The sequence below is a fragment of the Oryctolagus cuniculus genome, chromosome 6, assembly GCF_964237555.1.
Source record: "Oryctolagus cuniculus chromosome 6, mOryCun1.1, whole genome shotgun sequence".
Taxonomy (NCBI): Eukaryota; Metazoa; Chordata; class Mammalia; order Lagomorpha; family Leporidae; genus Oryctolagus; species Oryctolagus cuniculus.
The window spans coordinates 70,978,688-71,001,248 of NC_091437.1; the positions used below are offsets into that span (position 1 = coordinate 70,978,688).

Sequence of the window (22,561 nt, forward strand, 5' to 3'; positions counted from 1 at the left end):
ACGAGCTTTGGGAGTTTGCTGCTTAGGGCCCTTTAGGCTCAGATGGTGGTCCCCTCTATACAGTGTTATCCAAATGATGTGTGTCACCAGTGACCAGCAAAATGTCCCAAGAACACAACTCAGCCCTAGTCACTAGAGAGAATTCCCTGTGAGATTCAGTGGGAAATGCACATAATAAAAGTGCACAATCTTGGGAAGCCAACACTGATAAAAATTTCATCGATGTATACATATATATACACAGAGATTTGTATGTATTCAGGTGAAGTATCCACCTGCAGCAAAGGCATCCCACATGGGTGCCCGTTTGAGTCCCAGCTGCTCTGCTTCCTACCCAGCTCCCTGCTAATGGCCAGGGAGAGACATACAGCCTGGGAGACAGGAAGTGATATTTCAAACACCTGGGTCCCTGCCCCGCAGGTTGGAGACACATGCTGCGTTGGAGACACTGTACTTGACTCAAGTATTTGGGGACCGAACCAGCAGCTGGAACATCTCTGTGTCTCTGCCTTCCAACCAATGAGTCAGAATTCTTTCAAACATGAAAGCACAGGGGCTGCCACTGTGGCATAGCAGGGAAAGGTGATGCCTACAGTGCCGACATCCCATGGTGCCGCCTGTTCGAGGCCCGGCTGCTCCTCTTCTGATCCAGTACTCTGCTATGGCCTGGGAAAGCAGTAGGGTTTGGCACAAATGGTTTGGCCCCTGCACACTTGTAGGCTTTCGATCGGCTCACTCCCAGCCATTGCAGCCATTTGCAGAGGGAACCTGCAGATTGGAGGTCGCTCTCTCACTCTCCCAGCCTCCCTGTAACTCTGCCTTTAATACATATATCTTGAAAACAATTAAAATACAAATAATGTACTAAAGGAGTAACTTGAGCCAAGAAAACCAAAGATCGGTCTAGTGGTCATGGTAAAACACTACCACAGAAACCACAGGTGCTCTAAATATATGCCATGATCATGGGAAAGATATCTCATGTTCCTATTTAGACAAATGAACAGATATTGGACAATGTATGCCGAAACTGTGAAAATGTACAGTTTATACTGATATGGATTTGCCTTCTGGAAGCCTGGGATTCTAGGACAGGGTAGGAAGAGAGAACACCGAGTAGGAGCCCCAGCCAAAACCTGCCCATTGAATAGCTAGAGCTCTCCAAGAAGAGCACAACTTCCATAGCTTGTCCATGTTAGGTGAATCTACTGGGAGATGAGCATGGGGAATTGATGACACAGCTTCCTCTCCTTTCCCTATAGCCCTGAGATGCCTCTACACCACATCTCCAGTGTCCTACAGATGAGCAAACCTGGGGGTGGTCCTGGCGACACCTAGAACCCCACAGATCCAAAACACTTGACAAACGCTAAGCAGAAAAACATACCAAAGCACGTCCCAATTAACTGCTGAAAACCACTAGCAACACCAAAACCTTCAAAGATCAAAAATGAGAAGCTTCAGCCTGACTCACAAAATCCTTGAGCTGAAAGACAATGCATCAGTGCCTTCAGAACTTGGGAAAAACCATTTCCAACCTAAAAGTACATACATGTTTTCAATCCTACATTACAGGACAGTAAGATCAAAGCATAGTTAGAGATGCCAAGCATCAAAAACGCTTCTGTATGCCATTGCTCAGAACCTGCCAGAAGATGTGCTCCAGAAAATCAAGGGTGGAGGGGCCTGCACCCTAGCTCCCTTGGTTATTCCTCTGCCTGCGGTGCCGGCTTCCCATATGTATGCTGCGTTCTAGTCCCGGTTGCCCTCTTCCAGTCCAGCTCTCTGCTGTGGCCCGGGAGGGCAGTGAAGAATGGCCCAAGTGCTTGGGCCCTGCACCCGCATGGGAGACCTGGAAGAAGCACCTGGCTCCTGGCTTCAGATCAGCACAGCGCAGACCATGGGGGCCATTTGGGGAGTGAACCAACAGAAGGAAGACCTTTCTCTCTGTCTCTGTCTCTCTCACTGTCGATAACTCTACCTGTCAACTAAATAAATATAAATAAATACATAAAACTTTTTACAAAATCAAGCGTGGAAAAAAAAAAAAACTCTGAGGAAAACATGAAATGCAAGATCAAGGAGCACCATCAGCAAAGAAGTGAACACATTCCTAGAATGATGGGGAACAGAAACCCCAGGGTGACAACATCCACAAAGAGAAAAGCATCTTGAATCCACATTGGAGCAACTAGGAGGTGGTAGGGAAACATTCACCAAGAAAATGAAACTGAGAGAAAGTCTGTTAAGTATAGAAATGTTTATGAGACTGTAAGACAATGAAGAAATATGAGGATTCTATGAATGTTCAGCAAAATGACCTAAGAAAGGGTCAATATGGGGAGCAGGTGTTTCACGCATTGGTCAAGATGCCACTTGGGGATGCATACACCCCAGGGCAGAGGGCATGGGTTTGAGTCCTGGCTCCAATTCAGATTCCACCTTCTTGCTCATGTGCACCCAGAGAGGTGGTCAGAGAAGCCTCAAGTACCTGGAGCCCTGGCACACGAGTGCTAGACCCAAATGCAGTTTCAGGCTCCTGGATTCAGCCTGACCCAGCCCTTGGCTGCTGCGAGCATTCAGGGAATGAACCCAGCAGATGGACAATCTCTGGGCCCCACTGCCTTTCACACCAATACGTTTTTTTAAAACAATCCAAGTAACACAACTCATTGTTCAAGAGCATCATGATAATTAGCACTGGTCTTGATGATCAAGAGTCCTTATGGAATTACAATGATGTAAATGCTGCATACTCAACTAAGCAAACCCTGACATATCTGTGCTAGGGCCCTGGAGGGACAACCAAAGTTCATTGCCTAGTTGGCAGTGGAGAGTCAGGGGGGAGAGAGCTCCATATTTCCCCATGTTGAGAAGCACAGCACCAGCATGTGAGTTAAGGACCAAGGTGTGGAGCTCAAAAGAAAGCTCTGAGAGTGAAAAGGATGATCCCTGAGAAGGAACGGTGGGAGAAACACCAAAAGGCCTTGATGAACATATGTTATAAAAGAATAGGAGTTTCTGAAACGATCCATTCTTACCTTAGCAAACTCAGAGAGCCTGTCATCACTCGTCAAAGACTGCCGACTTGCACAAGAAGCACAGTCTGAGGGACCCACAGCACCCTTGCCATCTTCAAGCTCGTTACATTCACCAGCACCTTCCCTGTCCCTGTCGAGCTCCCAGTCAGGGAAATGCAATTCACCTAAAAAGGCACAAGTTGCAACTTACTTCATTTCAAATCATTAAATGGTTTACAACTATTTGTATTCTCAGTAGTTAGTATAGCCCTGTTCCTGAATAAAGGTTAAAACTACATTCAGACAGTGAAAAAGTTATCCCTGGCCTCTTTTCTAGTCACTTGGTTTCTCGCATCTCTTAACCCCACCCAATCAAAGTTAACCACATTTGTTAGCTCTTGGATACCCTTGCCGAGTCTCCATTGCCTGTGCAAGTAACTAGCTAACTGTGCATGTTGTATTTACCTCCTTTCGTACAAACCATGATCTTTTTCACTTCACATCATTAAGGTGATTGTCCTTACCACTAAACAGGGAATGCCCTCAGTCCCAAATGTCCTTGTAAAAGGAGGATATTTTCAGCTCAGAAGACCCAGCAGATATCAAAGGAAATAACTCAGCCAAGTGCAAAAGAAAAAAGAATATTGGCCATCTTCTAGAGAGGCTGTCTGTACAAACCTAACTTGTTCATATTAAGCGTAAGTCGCTAATAGGAACGGTGAGGATGAAAAGTTACCAGCTTACTTTGAGTGCATTAAGATGTCTAAATAGTCTAGTTAAGCTATCTCTTTTAAGATTTGGAAAAGTACATGATTTCTACAATTCTTGTCTGTGTCTATCAACTGGGGTGTGTCCTTCAGGGGATGCCTCACCTCAGAAGACCTCTTTGGGAGTGTCCACGGGGACTGATGCTGTCACTGTAATGTACTGGGGAGACGTTGGAGAAACTCTAAAACTTTCTGCAACACACAGGAACGTCCACCTCCTCACGACAGAGGTATCTGGACCCAAGCGATAACAGTGCCAAGACTGAGAAACCCTATTTTCAACTGTCTAAACCATGAGGCAACACAAACTACTCACAGCAAACAAAACTGGTGAAAGTTACACTCCCATCACACATGCACTGTTCTAGTCTTGTCCCAATAACCACAAGTTAGCCAGGCAGTAGTGTGGGTGTAGCATTCGGTAGGAGTTCAGAGAACTGGCTTTGAACTCAAGGGGATCTAACAATGAACCCCAACAGAGTTTACACATCCAAACTCAAGTTGTTACCAATAATACCAGTCCTAGCTCTTAGTCGTTACTGTAAGAAACATTACATCAGAAAGCATTTCGAAAGGCTTGGCACACAGGCTAAGCCTCACAAAAACATCAAAACCTATAATAACTTTGAGAATGAATTCTTCACCCAATAATGAATCCAATATGGAACAAAACCTGACTTTCTGACAACATTAGAAACTTACCATCACTGGCCCCATCTTCTAGACCCAAAATATCCCCGTTCCAAAGCCTCTACATTCTAGAACCGTGTCCATTATCCCTATGTGATTCAGAGTGTGTCTTCACTTCATTTGACACATCGCTTCCATTGGAACTCCAAGTTATGTCAGTCAACACACTGTTACTCTTCGATGTGAGAGTTTCTGACAATGAAAAAAGAAAACACATCAGTATGTCAGCCACTGTGGTCATTTATCTAAAGGAAATTGTAAGCATGCTACTTGCCACAATCACAAAGATACAAAACTCTGACAATACTGAAAGCAATGTCTTATGTCCAATCCTCTTGCCTCAAGTTTGAAGAACAACCTAAGATTCTTTGAGTTAAGGCCAAGCTACAACAAGAAAAAAAAGGAGAACTGGCTGAGATAGATTATCAATTGATAGTAGAAATGAAAGATCTCCGTGAGTGAGATCCCAGGGGAAAGAAGGAGCCATCCAAGAAGGAGGTACCTTCTTTCTCTGAATGCTGGAGAGAAATTCCACTTGAAGGATGGCCTTATCTAAACAAGGGCAGAGTTTGTGAACACAAGAGGCATCCATACCCTTAGCAACTCGTCACAAGAGCCTCGGCTGATCACTGACATCATAAATAAGAGTGTCAATTGTTAAATCAACAACAGAAGTCACTGTGCACTTGCTCCTCCTGTAGGACCTCTGTCCTTAACGTGGTGTACTATGAGAATTCACGGTAACACTAGCCTTCAAACATTACTTTCCACTTTGCATGTCAGTGTGGGTGCAAGCTGTGAAAATCTTTACTGAGTATAGAGTTGGTCTCTATATAAAGATAATAAAAAATGAATCTTCATGAAGAATGGGATGCGAGAGGGAGTAGGGGGTGGGGTGGTTTGGGGTTGGGAGGGCAGGTAGGTGGGAAGAACAGCTACAATCTGAAAGCTGTACTTATGTAATTTATCTAGTAAATAAAAGCTTTCTATAAAAATAGATACTAGATATTAATAAATAGAGCACAGATATAATAACAATAATAATAACAATAATAATAATAGAAAGAATCAAAACAGACTGAATGCTCCAACATGGGAAGTATTGCATATAGCAGCCTCCCAGAATGACAATGACCTCAAATAACACCCTGGCTCAGAATCCCCTGAAGACATTCTGATGTGGCTAAAACACCTATGAGAGCATGTCAGGCATGGGAAGACAAAACACTGTGGCAAACAGGGTTCCCCATGAAGCACTTCTGTGGGTAGACCCCAAGAGAAAGAAGTGGTCATCCACAAAGGATACACTTTATTCAGAAGGCACAAAAGAACTTCCTCTTCCCCGTGGCCCTGTCTAAATATGGAAGGAGTCAGTGGATTCCACAGGCTTCCACAGCTGAGGCAGCTCAGGTCAAGATCCTCATGTGTTCGCTGATGTGCTAATTCTGAAATTCTCAACAGGGTCACTGTGCACTGACTTCCCATGCAGGACCTCTCTGCTCAAAGAGTTGAGGTATGTGAGTTAACAGTACCACTTGGTCACAAAGATCTACCACACTTTCACGTGAATGACACCATCTATGGATTATAAGCTAGAAGAATGTCTCATGCTCGCAAAAGTCACACCGCCCTTGGATTCTTCTCCAAAGTTAACTCACTCCACCGCAACAGATACTATAGACATACGTAAGTCAAATCTCAGAAAGCCTTACTTTCATTGAATTCAAAAGCACTTTCATCTCTTGTTTGTTGTAAAAACAAGCCTGCCGGTGTTCTAGTGCATAGTAGGGTAATAATACTTCACCAAACATACAGTCTTTTCTCAAAAGCTAGAAGAAAGACTTCTGAATGTACATACTACAAAGAAACCTTGAATAGGGAAGCGGTGGATGCGGATGACCTAATATGATCATTTAAATGTATGCATGTAGGGCAATATTACATTATACCACATCAATATGTACAGCTACTCTTTGTCAACAAATAGAGAAACACATCAAAAAGGAAATACATCATTGTTCAGTGAAATGCATCTCCAAATGCTCACTCTTTTTCATAGAAGTATATGCCATTCCAAAGTTTCCAAATACGTATAGTATTCAGCCCGTCATGTTTTGTTAATAAGTTCTAGGTAAATTCTACTCCTGTCAGAGAAGATGCCCCTAAAGGAGACAGAGGAGGAAGAGAGGTGGGAGGGCTGCTGTGAAGTTAGGTATGGTGGGAGAATCACTATGTTCCGAAAGCCGTGTTTAGGAAATGCATCAAGTTGGTATAGCTTCCATAAAAGGTGTCTGGGAAAAACTGGAAATAAAATAATCCAGGATTCCATGGCTGGCTGTGCACTGTGTAGAGAAAATCAGTGTCTACAGGGGCTCTTTGCTGTACACCCAGGGCAACGCTCTTTCCGTCTTTTCTCTAGAAGATCCCACTTGGGAAGAAATTATGGACATCTAGTAGTCTATTTTCCTGTCTCGTCTAGTAGTAGAGGGTGCACTGCGCTTCCAACAAATCCAAGGCTGATGCTTGCTTTTGTGGAGTGGGAAGTAAGGGTGTGACAGTCAAGGGATACTCTTAACAAAAGAAACATGGGTTGAGAAGGAATTTAGCCTAATGGCTTAGATGCTTTGATGGTGAGTTCCGATGCCCATTTCTCATATCAGAGTACCTGGTTTTGATACTCATCTCTGGAGCCTAACTCCAGTTTCTTACTAAAATACCTCTGGGGAAACAATGGTTCCTATAACAAGTTCCATGCTATTCACATGGGCCACCTGGGTGGAATTGCCAGTTCCCAGTTGCAGTCTGGCACATCTCAAGGCACTTGCAGGACTGGGAAGTGAATTAGCAGTTGGGAGCTCCTCTCCTCTCTCTCTGTCTCTGTTCCTTTATAATGTTAAGATGGGAAGAGTGGCAAAGGCCCTGCCAACTCGGAAACAAAATGCGTTAGTTATAAATGAAAAGGCTGTTATATTCAGCCACACACAAACCTTAATTCATGCATGGCAAACCAAGATAAAGGAAAAACAAATACCAACTAGGAAAGTGTAGGTGGTCTGCCTAGTATATCAAAACGAAAGAAACCTAACGTACACATTGTTCTTGGAAACGAGGGAGAAATGGCCAACATTCCAACAGAAAGATGGGCAAAGGACAAGGACAGTTGACAGGAAAAGGGACACAAGTGGCTTTTCTTCCAATGGAAAGAGCGCCACCTTTCTCCTGTGCAGGGCAATGCAAATAGAAACTGCACATCTCTCATTTGGCTACAATTCAAGTACTTGGCAGCATATATTGGAATAAGAAGACACTCCTCGAGGAGTGGTAATGAACATGCGAAACCATGCAACCTCTATCAAAGGGGAATCTAGCAATAGAGTTCTACAGTAGATCTGCCATTTGCACTGGCACTGGCACTTCTGGGAGTTAACTCCACAAGTATAGGGGCATATGTGGTTTCTGTGTTTGTGTTGCTAACACTCAATGCCTGAGACTGGATAATCTGTGAAGACCAGAAATTTATAGTTCTCACACCTAGAGCGCCTGGGAAGTCCAACATCAGGGCATCAGCATGCTTTGTCTGATGAAGGTCTTACTATTGCATTGTCACATGGTGCAAGGCTGAAGGCAGAAGGGCCAGAGAGCAAATCAGCTGAACACCACATGGAGCCTGTTTGACAGGGACCTCAATCCCCGGTTTCAGTAAGGCCCAGCCACGACTGTTGTGGGTATTTGGAGAGTGAATTAGTGGATAGAGATTCTCTCTCTCTCCGTTACTTTGCTTGTGTCTGTCAATGTGTGTGTGTGTGTGTGTGTGTGTGTGTTTCCACATCTCAAGAAAACTGAACGAAGAATCCATCAAAGCCAACCATTATTCTACAGTGAATACTCTAAAATAGACAAAATTCACAGTCTGCTCAGTTCTTTAGAGGTGGACTAAATGCTGATATCATTTAAAGATGATGGTCCTCTTTCTAGAACACAGAAGGAAACAAACTCACCCAAAGCCTAATGACCCTCATTGTATTTTTATTTTTTAATATCTTTCCTGATTTCCTTGGAAGATTTCTGGGTTCATATTTCATATTTCTTGATTTAGTATAGAAAGGTAGAGTGACAGCGAGGGAAAGACAGAGTAGTTTCCATTCCCTGGTTCACTTCCCAAATCCTGCAACAGCCAGGGCTGGCTGGACTAAGCCAAAGCCAGGAGCCAGCACTTCAATCTGGGTCTTGGAATTGTGTGGCATTTTGTCATCCGTTGGGGCATAGTCTGTTTCACAGGTGCATCTGCAGGCTCTTCTATCAGAAGCACAGAGGAACAAGGACTCCAAAAGGGGATATGAATGCCCCTTGTGGTACTTTAATCACTGGACCAGATGCCCACCACAAGAGTGATGATTTATTCCAGTCGATGTCTGCTAAGTCCTTTGTATGAGAGCAAATTAGGAAAAGCAAGCAAAAGGAGAGAAGTCACTTTCCCAAAACTGGCTTAACGCACAGCATCACAATGTTCACCCACAACTTCACTTCAACAATGGCCAAGGGCAAGGACAGACATTTCTCCAAAGACGAACAGCACAAGAGCTATATTGAAAGGACACACTATTATTGGTCATTGGCCATCACAAATCAAGTCTGCAATGAGATAGATACCCCTTCCAAACCACCTCGAGGCTATTCAAATAACCATGAACCTGCTGTTGCATTCTCAACGAGCTATCTAAAAGAACCGGAAACAAGTTTGAAAAATATTTACCCAGAAGACTTCACAGGATTCACACTAGCCAAAACACAACCACAGCTCCAGTGTCCATCAGTAGATGAATGAATAAACACAATATGGTCTACTCGTATGATGGAATTCAGCATGAAGTAGAATACAAGTACTGATACGGGCTACCGCATAGGCAAAACTTGAAACCATGGTGCAAGTTGAGGGAATCCAGACACAGCAGAGAATAGTTTATAATGCTAGCTCTATGAAACATCTAGAGCATACTCACAGACCGAGAACTAATTGGCAGTTGCAATTGCTGGGGGAAGGGAGACTGGAAACTGGCTACTACTGGGTTTCGAGCTTGCTTTGCAGGTGATGTGATTCACTATTAGATGGTGGCCGAGGCGGTGGTGGGCAGGACTAAAGCTCTCAATAAACTTGCATACAGCCTTTTGGGAAAATTTTTCTGACTGCACCCACCAGTGAACTAGGGCCTCTCTGCTGCTATAGATTGGCTGGTCAAATTATTTTACTGTTTGAAAGGCAGAGTGCCAGAGAGACAGGCAGGGAGGAGGGAGACAGGGAGGTTGATCCAGTGAAACACACGAAAACCCCTTCAGCTGAAACCCCACAGTATCCACTGTGAACCAGACATGTCCTGTCCCCACAGCAAGTAGGAACAAAGTACAGCAGGTGGTATTGAACACACAGCAGGCCATCAGTACCTTTAGAGCACACCGCAAGGTGGGGGTGCACAGGATGTGTAGAAAATCACTCTCTAGGCATGACTGGTAGAAAGGGATACTTTGGTGACTTCAGTGGAAGAACATCTACCAGAGTTGACCAGGATTTCCTTCTCAAGAATTCTAGGTCTTGAATCCTCCCCCAGAGAATTATCAAAAGCGATGCATGAGAATCTACAAATTCGGTAAGACGATCAGGTTTCTCACAAGAAACTTTACAGGCCTGAAGCGTGTGAAAGCTTATCTTCACATAACTGAAGGAATAAACTTCCAACCAAAATGACATCTTCTTATGGACAAGTTAAGGGACAGCATCAGCATTAGACCTGCCTGACAGGGAAGCTCTATTGCCCTCTCCTGGAAGCAAATCGACACTACATGGCAGCAACACAGAACAACCAAAAAGTGGCAAAGCGCCCCAGGGTAAGAGAAAAGGAAAAGACACATACAGGATCTTCACTACCGCCATGGAATAGAAATCACTTTTACAACTTGGAATGCAATTTAAAGTAAAATCACAGAACTTGCAATGACTATACGGATCTGATGTGTATTTTGTAGCAAGTCATTTGGAACTACATTGCTTCTATGTGGATGAAGTGGAAGTCTAAACTAAATGTTTATAGGTGTGAATAGTTTATAGATTCCCATTGCAATGTGTCAGTAGATACCTATAGATGATGCACAAAAGAAAATGAGAGATAAGAAGTCATTAGGAGGGGCTGGCACTGTAGTGTAGTAGGTTAAGCGCCCGCCTGCATCAATGGCATCGCATATGGGCACCAGTTTGAGGCCCGGCTGCTCCACTGCCTATCCAGCTCCCTGCTAATGGCCTGGGAAAGACGTACAGCCTGGAAAGACAGTCAGTGATGATTCAAATCCTTGGGTCCCTGCCACACAGGTTGTTGACCCAAATGGAGTCTGAGGCACTTTATTTGACTTAAGTTTTGGGGGACTGAACCAGCAGATGGAAAATCTCTGTGTCCCTGCCTTTCAAACAAATACATAGGAATTCTTTGAAAACAGAAAGCGCAATGGATGGCATGGCGACATCATAGGTCAAGGCACCTCCTGCAGTGCTGGCATCCCGTATGGGTGCAGGTCTGAGTCCCGGCTGCTCCTCTCCTGATCCAGCTCTCTACTGGGCCCAGGGAAAGCAGTGGATGATGGCCCAAATGCTTGGGCTCTGGCACCCGGTTGGGAGACCCAGAGCAGGCTCCTGGCTGCTGGAATTGCATCGGCACAGCTCCAATCATTGCGGCCATCTAGGGACTGAATCAAGGGATGGAAGAACTCTATTATCTATCTATCTACCTATCTATCTATCTACCTACCTACCTACGTACCTACCTACCTATCTATCTCTGTCTGTCTTCTTCTGCCTCCCTGTAACACTGACTTGAAATTAAATAAATAAATCTTACAAATGTACCCAAATGACTCCTGGCCTCGTTCATGACTTTCTTAATTCCCCAGTCTTATCGGTTGAAGCAGGGAGGACTAGGGCTCTTCCTATTGCTTGGAGGACATGGAAAAGAAAGCAGCTCACCCAAAACTCTAGGGATTACAAGCTAAGTCTAATGCCAAGTCCCTCACTTGACTCCCTAGCGAGGAAAATGATTTCACCCATGTCCTCTGAGATTCTTTCATAAAACACCAAGCAAACCAGACCTGGGAGGAGTCTATTTCCTCAGGCATCCTTAGTATTGCACTCTTCTAAAGAGGCTGGACAATTTGAATGAGCTCAGACCTATTTTCAAATGGATGCCACTCTCTGTGGTCACAATGAAGCTTCCTAGCCAGTATTTGATCCCCCAGCCCTAGTGATTTTCTGTGAGGTCTTTTGCTCTATCGATAAGGTGGCCTGTTTCTGGGGCCCTGCATGCTGCAGATGGGAGATCTGATGCCAATTTGGGGGCATGGCTTTCAGGTGAGCTCTCTCACCTTCTCCTGGAGTTTTTGGACATGGCTGCTATCATAGCCAGAGACACTGAACCCGTATTCGGGGAAGATGCGCTTTAAGCTGTGACCTCAACATCTCCCGAAGGGGCAGGATCCACGACTCAAGATGCAGTTTAGAGTCTGTTGGGTCCCTAACCTTGGCTTTTCATGGGTCTCCATACCTTGCTTGTTTCTTAGGGGTTTTCCCGAAGGAACATGCTAGAGTGTTTGGAAATGATACGAAAAGGAGGTTTGGGACCCAACTGTCTCTCTGTCCGCAGGCTTAGGGCCCTGTCTACATTCAAGTCTCTTGAGGGAGCTGAGGAATGGCACTGTGTTTGTCTCCTTGTGTACAGTTAAGGGGATGATATTGTGGCAGCAGCCCAGAGGGGCCTTGGCATATCTTCTTAAGGGAAAGGCTCCACAGAATGGAACTTTGAAGATGTGACCTCACTTCCTTGGTGATAGAACTTACACTCTGATAGCAACAGTCCTTAGCGGCTCACTTGATGGGAGACGTTCAGGAGAAGACCATGTTCTCTCGTTGCTGCCAATCGTTGCCAGGCTCTGGCCTTTTCCGGCGCTTGAGACATTGGCTCCGCTCTCACACTGGGTGTCTGTGGCCTCTTACTGCAAGGCCACCCCAGGGAACAGAACAGCCCAGGAGGCAGCCCCAGGTAGCGGAACAGGCCCGTCCTGGCAGGGGATCACCTGTGACCCCATCTGGGTCTTCTTTGCCCCTCCCTTCACCATGACAGTGGCAGAAGAAGAGGGGCTCTTGCTGCCCAGCAACACGATTCACGTGTTGGAGCCTCCTGTGTCTTGCGTGTTCATACCCTATTTTGTGGACAGCTGGTTGGGCAAGTGGGTGTTGGGGGACCTCCTCTTGTCTTCTGGAGACCTCTCTGGCTGCACAAGGGTACAGAGGCCCTTACTTTCCCGACCTGGGTAACAGAATGCCTCATGGGGGGAATTATTCTCTGTGGGGACAGCCAAGCACGACACTGATGCTCCGGTCTGGGCTGCCACACACTCTCTTTGCAGAGCTCCACACTCGAGTCCACAGACAGAACACATGAGGAAGCCACAGGCATCGTCAATGGACACGTGAGTCAGGCCAACAACGTGGCTAATGCTGGTGTGGAGGGAGCGAGGGGCCCAGGAGTACCCACATGTTGGGGCACGAGATGACCACGGTGTGCCTAGAACCACATCCTGAAGGGAGGAACGCCCCTGGCTTTTGGCCTCGTGATCTCCCACTCAGTGACTGACCCCCATCCCACTCTCAAAGAAATCTCAGCCCCTTGGCAACTGGGTGTTGGGAAACTCCCTGTTCACACAAGCATCGTGCGTGGCCATGGTGCTGAATGTTTGCCCACCTAGTCCAAGAATCCTGTGCAGTCCTTAGTCAGCTCCACTGCCTTCCAGGTCTTCTCCAAGGTTTAGGACTCAGTGATCCTACCAGGAAGGTTTTCCCACACAAAAGGGCAGAGGGTTCAACCAAAAGGGTGAAGATACCACACAGGACTGGAGCCTGGCCCCTACCTGTTCTATTCCATGGGATGACATTGCCCCTGTGGCCACACTTGCATGGCTGCTGGGAAGCACTGGGATTCAGCTGCATTGCCACGGCAGCGGTGCTGTAGGACACAGACTCACTGTCTCTCACGGAGCACAATCAGCTAGGCTGCTCAAAGCACAGGAGCCCAGGTTGGGCAGCTCTCCCAACAGGAGTCGCTTGTTCCCATTTCTGGTTGCTGCATGTCAGGGCATGGCCAAGGTGATTTCTCAGGAGGGCTCATTGCCATCTCCATCCCCAGTTTCATTTCCTATGCTCCCCTGGGCTTCTCTGTGCTGCTGTCGCATCTGCCAATGAGCACAGCAAGGTAATGGGATGGGGCCCACGCCATTTCTGGGGGTAAGGTCAATCACCTCCTTGCGGACTACTGGCCCAACTGCAGCAGTCACACTCAAGTGCTCTGGTGTCAGAACAACCCCACGTGTGTGTTGGGGATGGGGGCCACAATTCGGCTCTGAAAAGGCAGTGATGCCCTGCTGAGGACAAACTCCAAGGACCAGGCTGGCTGGGGACTGGCTCTACACATGTGTCGTTGTAATGCCTCAAGTCAGGTCACTTGGCAGAACGCCTGTGGTCATTACGCCACAGGCAGACACCTCTGACTATGGCTCTTTTCAGGATCTAGCCTCCCCTGGGGCTTCATATCCTACTCCGCCCACTTGTTTCCATTCTGCAGTCTGGTGGCAAAGCAAATCACACAGTTGCCCTCATTTCTAGCTCCCCCAAGGGGCATGGAATCATCTTTCACTGCTGGCCCCCTCGCAGGACTTTCTCATCCCTCAGTCCCTGTTCAGCCTCTTGGCCCCAACTGGGGTTTTCTCCCAACCCGGGTGTCTGCTCCCCTGTGCTCCCTGGAACTGCCACTGACTCACGTCCTTTCTGGTCCTCCCTAGTATGGAAATGGGTCCATGCTCTACTTGGCAGAGGTCTGTGCCATGCGGACCCTACAGCCAGACACTAAAGAGATGCTGCTGGATGCCCTGGTCCCGGGCCCCCTGGGAAAAAGGATCTGCTACTTCAACACCTTCCTGTGTACATACAGCGACTTCTCCACCATTCCGTATTACTTAGACCAGATATTCGACAGGTGGGTAGCTGCCTCTCAGCACTGCGGTGATGCAGAGATGAATCTTACATGTTTTAGATGACCTAAGCGACTTAAGACATGGCGGGCATGGAACGGGTGCCTTTCTCTGTGGACAGGGCTACTGGCACATTGCGTCACACTTCTTGATTTCCTTTCTCTGCACCCTCACGAACCAATGTCTCTACTCAGGTGGGAACCGGCCATGTGCCTCTATGGTTGGAAAACCTCCCAGATGGCAATCCTGCTTTCCCCTTTTTCAAGAATCAGAAATGTTTTCTTTCACAGGCAGAGTTAGACTGAGAGAAAGAGAGAATGCGTCCTTCTATCTGCTGGGTCACTCCCCAAATGGCTGCAAAAAGCAGGGCTCTGGGAAGCCGGGCTGAGGAGCCTGAAGCTCTATCTGGCCCCCTCAGGGGTGCCAGGGGTCCAACTACTTAGGCCATCATCCGGCACTTCCCCAGGCTCATTAGCAGGGAGCTGGACACCAAGGACAACAGCCAAGACTTGCACTGGCCAACCCTGATATGGCTTGCCAGCATCACATGTGGGCAGGGGCATTGGAAGCTGCTATGCCTTCGTACCGGCCACATTTCCTACTTGTTCCAGCTGCTCCTGTCCTCGATATATGCACAGAACAGCTGCCCTCAGGGTTGGTAGCAGTTGCCCAGACCCCTCATCGACCTGGCAGGTCTACAAGGAATCATTCACTCTACACATATATGGGAAGCCCTTCCCTTGTGCACTTTTCCAGACACTTGCCACAAATCCAGTGAACAAAGCATTCAAGGGCCTCACAGTTGTGGGGAATCCGACCCTCACAGCCGAGATCCTATACAAGTCCTGTCCTGCAGCGGCAGAGCTGAGGCTTGCTGACCTCCTCTGGGAGTAGCTGCAACGTCCCCTACTCTGATCACAAGGAGAACCCCATGTCCCACTAAGATGCGGGGAGATTGGGGTGCAGATGCGGCCTTCTGTCACTCGAAAGAATGGCAGGAAAATGAGGGCTGAGGCAAGGCAGAGGCAGACAGTAGGTGCAACTCCAACTTCTGGCCCCAGCACATGCAAAGGAAGTGCTGAAGAGCAGTGCTATGGATAGGAGCAGACACGTTCTGCAGAGGAGCGGGCATGTTGGGGCTCACAGACAACACCCACATAGCCATGCCCAGGGCAGTTGCTTCCAGCTTTGCCTACCCTCCCTGACCACCCAACCCAACCCACCATCCCAGGAGCAACCTACTCCCAAGTCTGCTCAGAGCCAGAGCCTAGGGGCCTCCACCTGAGAAAACCATGGGAATGAATGGGAAGGCACTGAAAGGAACATGAGAAGGAAGCCATCCAAAGGAAAGCTACTGCCGGCAATGCCAGAATCCCTTGTGGGTGTTGGTTGGTGTCCCTGTTGTTGCAGTCCAGATTCAGCACCCTGCTCGGGGTCTGGGAAAACCAGGGGAACATGGTCCAAGCATTTGGACCTCTGCCACCCATGTGGGAGACCTGGATGGAGCTCCTCACTCCCCGCATGAGCCTGGCCCAGTGCTGTCCACTGCCCATCCGGGGAGTCAAGCAGTGGATGCAAGACCTCTGCCCCGGTGTGTGTCTCTCCCTCTCTCTCTCTAACTCTTGGGATTCACAGTCAAGAAATCGCCTTGGAAAACAGCAAAGCATGGCATTGTCTTTCAGAAGCTAGAGTTCACCGGCAGGCTCCGTGCCCCACCCCACACAGGGAGTCCTGGAAGGGCAGCAAGCAGGGTAAGGTCAAGTCTGACTCTGTTGCCCACTCTCCTTCCCCAGGAACATGGCTTCCTGTTTGCAAAGCTGCAAAGCCAAGTACAAGGCCGAATTCTGCGATCGCACGGATCTCCCGCTTCTCAAGATGAAGGTCGGATCCAAGCAGGTCCGCTTGCCCAGAGGAGACCTGCAGACCCATGCGTGCTTTCTGCGTGTCAGGATGGCCTACCCAAATCCCACACAGGCAGAAGCAGTCGGTAAGATGCACTGCACTCCGCGAGATTCTCTCGGTGGGCTTTGGGGCTGGAGCCCCTTTAGAGGCAATGGGATCGTGCCTGGCTTTGGAGAGGCCATTGGAAAGTGCTTGATGTTGCTGACCCTTTCTCTTCTCCCAGCTCCTGCTCTATTTGCCAGGCTGCAGTCATGCCAAACACTGGCTTTAGAGCCAGATTCCCCACTGCTCACAGAGCTAGAACCTCTTCTGGAGACAGGATCCATTTCAAAACTGAGGCTGCCACCATGCGCAGAATCAGCACCAAAGACAACTACCAAAGTCTCCTGCGCATGTCCGGGACCTGCAAACAACCAGCCTCGCAAGATGGCTAGCATCACCACATTCCCCGCCAAGCTGCTGGCGGAACAGTTCACACTGATGGACGCGGTGAGCAGCGGGCTTGTCTCGGCAGGGCCAGGCCCGAACACCCCTTTGGCACCAGCCTCCCCACAGCTGCCCCGACCAGAATCCAGTGGCCTGGCTGCAGTTCAGGCTTCAGGTCCCACCACCTATGTGACTGGACCAATGTCTTCACTCCCAAGGCTGCCTTTCTCCCATGGCTGGCAGAGAGGGCACCCAAACCACACCAGCTGCACAGTGACTCTCCAGATCAACTGACATGGGCCTGGCAGAAAGTAGGGCTGGATCTGACCCACAGGGTACTGGACGGGCCTAGGTGGAGGGCATCCAGGTCCACCCACTGCCTTCCCATCTGCCTGCGATGCCACAGCTGTCCTGGGTCCTAGCACACATATCCATATCAAACAGCAAGCACCTTGTTGGAGTTGCCACAGGGAGCAGCACTGGCACAGGGACAAGGACTCCAGGGCAGATGCTGTGAGAGCAGAAGGATGAGATACTGGGCGGGATGCCTGGGAGCACACACCTCTGTCTCTTTCCTCAAGGCTTGGGAGGGTTGGGATCTGGGCTGGCAGGAGCGAGGCGACCTCAGTGGCAGAACACATAGCCCAGCTGCTCCCATGTTGGGGAGCTGCATGACAAACTACCTGAGCTGCAGCTTCGAGCACTGTCACTTGCCGGGGTGGCTGGGCTTCACTGCATTCGAGCTAGGCTGGCTGTGCCCATGGGATACCCTCTTGCCCCCAGGAGCTCTTCCAGAATGTGGTCCCCTATCAGTGCCACAGCTCCATCCGGATCCAGCAGAACAAGGAGGTCAATGCGCAGCTGCCCCCTACTGTTCTCGCTGTCATCATCCACTACCACCACGTGGCCCATTGTGTTACTACCACGTGCTTGGGGGACCCCAGCATGAAGGCAGCGGACAGGGCCCGCGTGGTGGAACACTGGATCAAGGTGGCCAAGGTAAGCTGAGGCTGTCCCAGGGGCTCCCTCTCTGCACGGCAGGGACGTGCCACTTTGCTTCCTCAGCTCTCAGGTGTACAGTCTGTGGTCACAGATCCTGCCCAATCCCTGGGCTCTTGGGATCCACGAGGTGGCCTGATCTCACTCACTTGTCCCAGAACTACATGCTCACTTCCCGCCTAGGCCCCTGACATGGGTTGAAACCAATCTAGCCCATGTGAGCGTGGCTCAAGGGGGTCCCATCACTGACCTGCTCTGGCTCCCTGGCCAACTCTCTGATGCATGAGGGGGATGTCAGCACAGCTGGCTGAGCCTGGCTCAGGTGGGGCTCCAAGCCACCTACCTGCCATTCATCCGCTCCCTGCCCTAGGAGTGCCTGGCTCTCCGGAACTACTGCTCGGTCCACACCATCCTCTGCGCTCTGCACAGCCACCCGGTACGCCAGCTGAAAACAACGTGGGGAGAAGTCTCCAGGTGGGTGTGCATCCCTCAAAGCACCTGGTGGACCCGGGACTACCCTCAGGCCTAAGCACTAATCCTCCAAGACTCACAGAGGCTGGTATCCTGGGACACAGGGAGAGGCGTGGACTGCCGGGGGCAGGGGTGGGGAGCACCATCTTTCAGCGGCCCTGGGACATGAGGACTGGGTTTCTGCCTCAGGATGACATTTCCATTAGTCAGGCACATGTGGCTTCCAAACTACATACTTGCGCCTGTGCACCACGCAGCACTGGACCTGCCTGGGCACTCCAACTCTGTAAACACTCACTCACACACACACACACACACACACACAATCAAAACAGAAGATACTACCAGGCAGGGTGGATCCTCTGATCTTTGTTCTTAAACCAAAGGGGTTTGATCCACCACCTCACCATTCCATCCAAATATCTCCTGGTTTTCCCCTCACAACAGAAAAAGTGCCAGGAAATTTCAGCGTCTTTGCACACAGGACAAAAAAGTCAACAGAGATGTGCCCATGAAGGTAAAGTGGGGGCTCAGGGACAGGGGTGAGGGCTTGGCAGGAGGGGAAGGGGTGTGGCTGTAAGGGCATCAGGGCAGAGGGGAGCTTTTGGTGTCACTGAAAGTGTGCTTGAAAAGAAAACCTGGGGTGTGCCTGCTAGGACAACAGGCCAAGAGAGGGCTGTGTTCACAGGTCGTGGGATGCAGTCGGGCTCAGAGGGCAATGGGAATGGGCTGCAGCAAGAGCAGCTTGGCTCTCAGAGGGGGCTGTGAGCACCCACAGGTCTCTGGCTCCCATGCTGTTCCTGCTTCCCCCAGGCTGTGAGGTGGATGCGGCAGCAAGGGCTTCCTTCCATCTGTGCTGGGGCCCTAGAGGTCCTTTGGAAACCAGGCCTGCTACAGGGTTCTCTGTTGCAGCCTTCCATGGGGAGGGCTGCCAAGCCTGCCCCACACATTGCACAGCTTGGGAATGCCAGGGGCTGAGCAGTCGAGTGGGATGCCAAGCATTGGGTCTTACTGGCTGCCCTGGGAGCAGAACTTCTGTCTTCTCGAGGAGAGAAGCAAGCAGCATGAGCCTGTCTCTCAGTCTGCACAGGGAGCCTCATGTGCATCCAGGGAGGCAGGGTATGGGGTGCTGGGCCTGGCTTCCTCTCAGGGACACGCTGAGGCACAGGTCAGTCAAAGGATCCTTAGCGCAAGGGGGACCTGAGGTGGGAGGGGAGGCCAGCACCCTCTCCAGCTGAGGAGCAGGCACAGGGAGGTGTGGTCAATCCCCCAAAGCCACCTTCCCGGTGGGAGCTGCATGAATCCATACAGAGCACGTTGTGTGAGGAGGGGAGTGCAGGGTGGGCATTATACCAATGGAAGTGAGCCAGACATGCAGGGCTCAAGGTGGTTTGCACAAATGTGGGCCGGTCAGGAAAGGACTATCTCCCTGAACGTGACCCTGACCCTGGCAGATGGCGATCTGCAGGTTGCCCGCTAGGTTGCTTGTTCTCTGGAGCAGAACCCCCAGAGAACACAGATGCGGCAGCGGCTGCAGAAGAAGGCAAGTGTGCCTGGGGAGGGGGGGGCAGGGGCTCCTGTCTCCCACTGGGGGCCCATGTCAAGGGAGCAGGGCCTTCTGCCTCCCTTGTTTGCCCACGCCCATCACCACAGTAGCTGAGAGACCCCAGTTGAGAGACCAGAGCTGAGGGCCTGAGCTGAAGGGCTCCCAGCAGACTTGGGCCTGAGCTGGGGCTGGCACCCCACAAGGTGACTTGTTATCATGCCATCATGGCTCCCAGGGTTGTCCGATTCTAGAGGCAGTTGGCTGGATGCAGGGAGAATTGGGAAAGGCACTTTAGGGGCGGGGAGCTTCCCAATGGGGAATGTGGCCAGGGCTCCAGCAGCTGGGGTGGAGTGCATCTCAGGGGCCGGGCCTTGGTGGCACCTGAGAACAGCTGCTCACCACCACCACCACCTCATGGCACAGGGAGCCGTCCCCTTCCTTGGCACTTTCATCATGTATCTGGATAGGCTGGACATCGCCATGAAGGACTTCGTAGATGTGAGTGAACTTGCCATGGGTGGGGCAGGCTCCAGGACCCTGAGGCTTGGGGGGAGGGTCCTGGGCTGAGCTCTCAGCCCCCAGCTCCTTGCTGCCCATGTCTCCGGAGGCCTCACAAGCTGTCCCAGGGAGGAGGGCTCACCTGCATATCCCCTCTGAGTGCGGGAGCCTGCAACCAGGTGCCCATCCCTGTCCCCCAACGGTTGAAGCTGCATAGCCAGAGTCCCTGACTGCAAAGCTGCACAAGGTCTTGGCTGAGCCTGCTCAGCCTCTGAGTTGGGTGGCACCCAAGGGAAGGAGAGAAATTGGGCCCCTGTGAGGTCAGGCAGCACCCACATGCCTCAGTGCACCCATCCATTCCCAGGCCTCACTTTCCCTGCCTGCCATCAGACATGGTTGGGACAGCAGTTCCCTGAGCCTCAGCCACCATGTCCCCTTCTGCAGAGCTAACAGCCTGTCCCAGGGACACCTTCTTTTCCTTCCTCTTACCCAGAGGGGAGGGCCAGGGGCTAGTCACAGGCCAGGGGCTGTTCTGATGGACTCTGCCTTCCAGGGAAAAAACAACATGCTGAAAATGACAAAGGTGAGCAGCTCTGCCCTATCTTCCAGGCACAGAGGGGATGGAGGGGTCAGAGATGCGCTGGGCAGAAAGCCCAGGCTCCAGCCCATGCGTGTCTGTCTGCTCTCTCCACTGGGATGGATACACACAGAAGGAGGAGAGCATCCCTAGGGAGGCTGTGGCTAAGGGACTGGAATCCAGGAGAACTTCCTTCCTGGGCGAGGGGCTGTGTGTATGCTACTCAGAAGACAGCTTGGAGCCTGGAAGGGATGGCCAGGGAAGGCTTCTCTAGCTAAAAGACCCAGAGGCCAGCCCCCTGCCCCTGCCACAGTCTGCCCCTCCAGCAGTCCCAGTGCAGGCCTGTCAGCATCCTCTCTGCCCCTCTTGCCCCAGGAGATAAAAGTTCTCCAAGAAATGCAGCAGCTCCAGGTGGCAGCCAGTCAATATACTTTGCTGCGCGGCGCAGAGTTTGCACTGTGGTTCCAATCCATGGAGAGGCTCAGTGACACTAAGAGGTGAGTGCTGGGCAGGGATTGCGGGATGTCCAGGGTGGCAGATGGGGAAGGTTCTCCTGTTGTGCACTGAGGAGAGGGCTACCCATGGCTCCTTGGTCAGCAGAGGGCCTTACCCATGGGCAGTGCGGGGCTCCAGGACTGCGGCTGCAGGGCGGGCCCTGGAGGGAGCCTGAGATGAGCAAGAGTGCACGCATGGCTGCTTCTGTGTCCTGCAGCTACAACCTGTCCTGCCTACTCCAGCCCCTCTGCTAGAATGTCCACCTCATCCTCAAGGCCAAGAACATCAGGCCTTGGAGAACATCAGCATGACTGAGTCCCCCATGCAGGCAGAGAGTGGGGGCTGCAGAGTTCATCTGTGGGCTCGGGGACTGCACCGTGACACTCGCTCCGTTCCCCGCCGACCAAGCAACAACCCAGTGCCTGGGAGACTGGCCTCCCTCTCTCAGATGGGTGGTCACATCATCACCAATTTCACGGATTCCTCCTAGATTTTCCTATGTATATAGTTCACCATGATTAGTACCAGTTGGTTAGGCCTTTCATTAAAGTAGTATACATGGTAGACCATGAGTGTCCTTCTTCCTCTTTATCCCTTCCCTGCCCTGCTAATTAGAGACCATTCTCTAGATCCACAGACAAAGACATTCATGCAGATTCGAGAGGGGTGTGTCTCCCCATGCAAGGATGCCACACCATGAGTGCTCTTTCAGTTCTGAGGCTCCTACATGGAGCCCCATGCTGTCTCATGGAGAGAGTCCCTCAGGGTCTGTTCTGAAGCGCAATTCATACATCCATCGGTATCTGGCGAGAACAACGCTCTCACTGCTTCTACACTTGCTCCCACGAGCTTTGGGAGTTTGCTGCTTAGGGCCCTTTAGGCTCAGATGGTGGTCCCCTCTATACAGTGTTTTCCAAATGATGTGTGTCACCAGTGACCAGCAAAATGTCCCAAGAACACAACTCAGCCCTAGTCACTAGAGAGAATTCCCTGTGAGATTCAGTGGGAAATGCACATAATAAAAGTGCACAATCTTGGGAAGCCAACACTGACAAAAATTTCATCGATGTATACATATATATACACAGAGATTTGTATGTATTCAGGTGAA

At 50.1% G+C, this 22,561-nt stretch overlaps 1 protein-coding gene and 1 long non-coding RNA gene across 51 annotated transcripts in view; one reads left to right on the forward strand and one right to left on the reverse strand.

Annotated features, from left to right (window-relative positions):
* LOC138850245 (uncharacterized) overlaps nucleotides 1-22,561 on the reverse strand; it is a 514,649-nt gene that overhangs the window by 42,969 nt on the left and 449,119 nt on the right. For 46 of the 50 annotated variants that reach the window (XR_011389934.1, XR_011389944.1, XR_011389950.1 and 43 more), the window contains 2 exons: nucleotides 3,893-4,669; nucleotides 3,042-3,205 (listed from right to left, as the gene is read on the reverse strand). The exons of 1 other annotated variant lie outside the window; for it this stretch is intronic. This is a non-coding gene — a long non-coding RNA (uncharacterized lncRNA). The remainder of the gene's footprint in view (nucleotides 1-3,041; nucleotides 3,206-3,892; nucleotides 4,670-22,561) is intronic. 3 more of the 50 variants (XR_011389942.1, XR_011389937.1, XR_011389949.1) reach the window with 3 other exon arrangements.
* On the forward strand, nucleotides 13,769-18,337 carry LOC138850241 (ral guanine nucleotide dissociation stimulator-like). Its single transcript, XM_070076557.1, has 3 exons — nucleotides 13,769-14,541; nucleotides 16,330-16,523; nucleotides 16,662-18,337. The coding sequence occupies exons 1-3, from the start codon at nucleotides 14,363-14,365 to the stop codon at nucleotides 17,156-17,158; spliced, it is 870 nt and encodes a 289-aa protein (XP_069932658.1). The 5' UTR covers nucleotides 13,769-14,362; the 3' UTR covers nucleotides 17,159-18,337.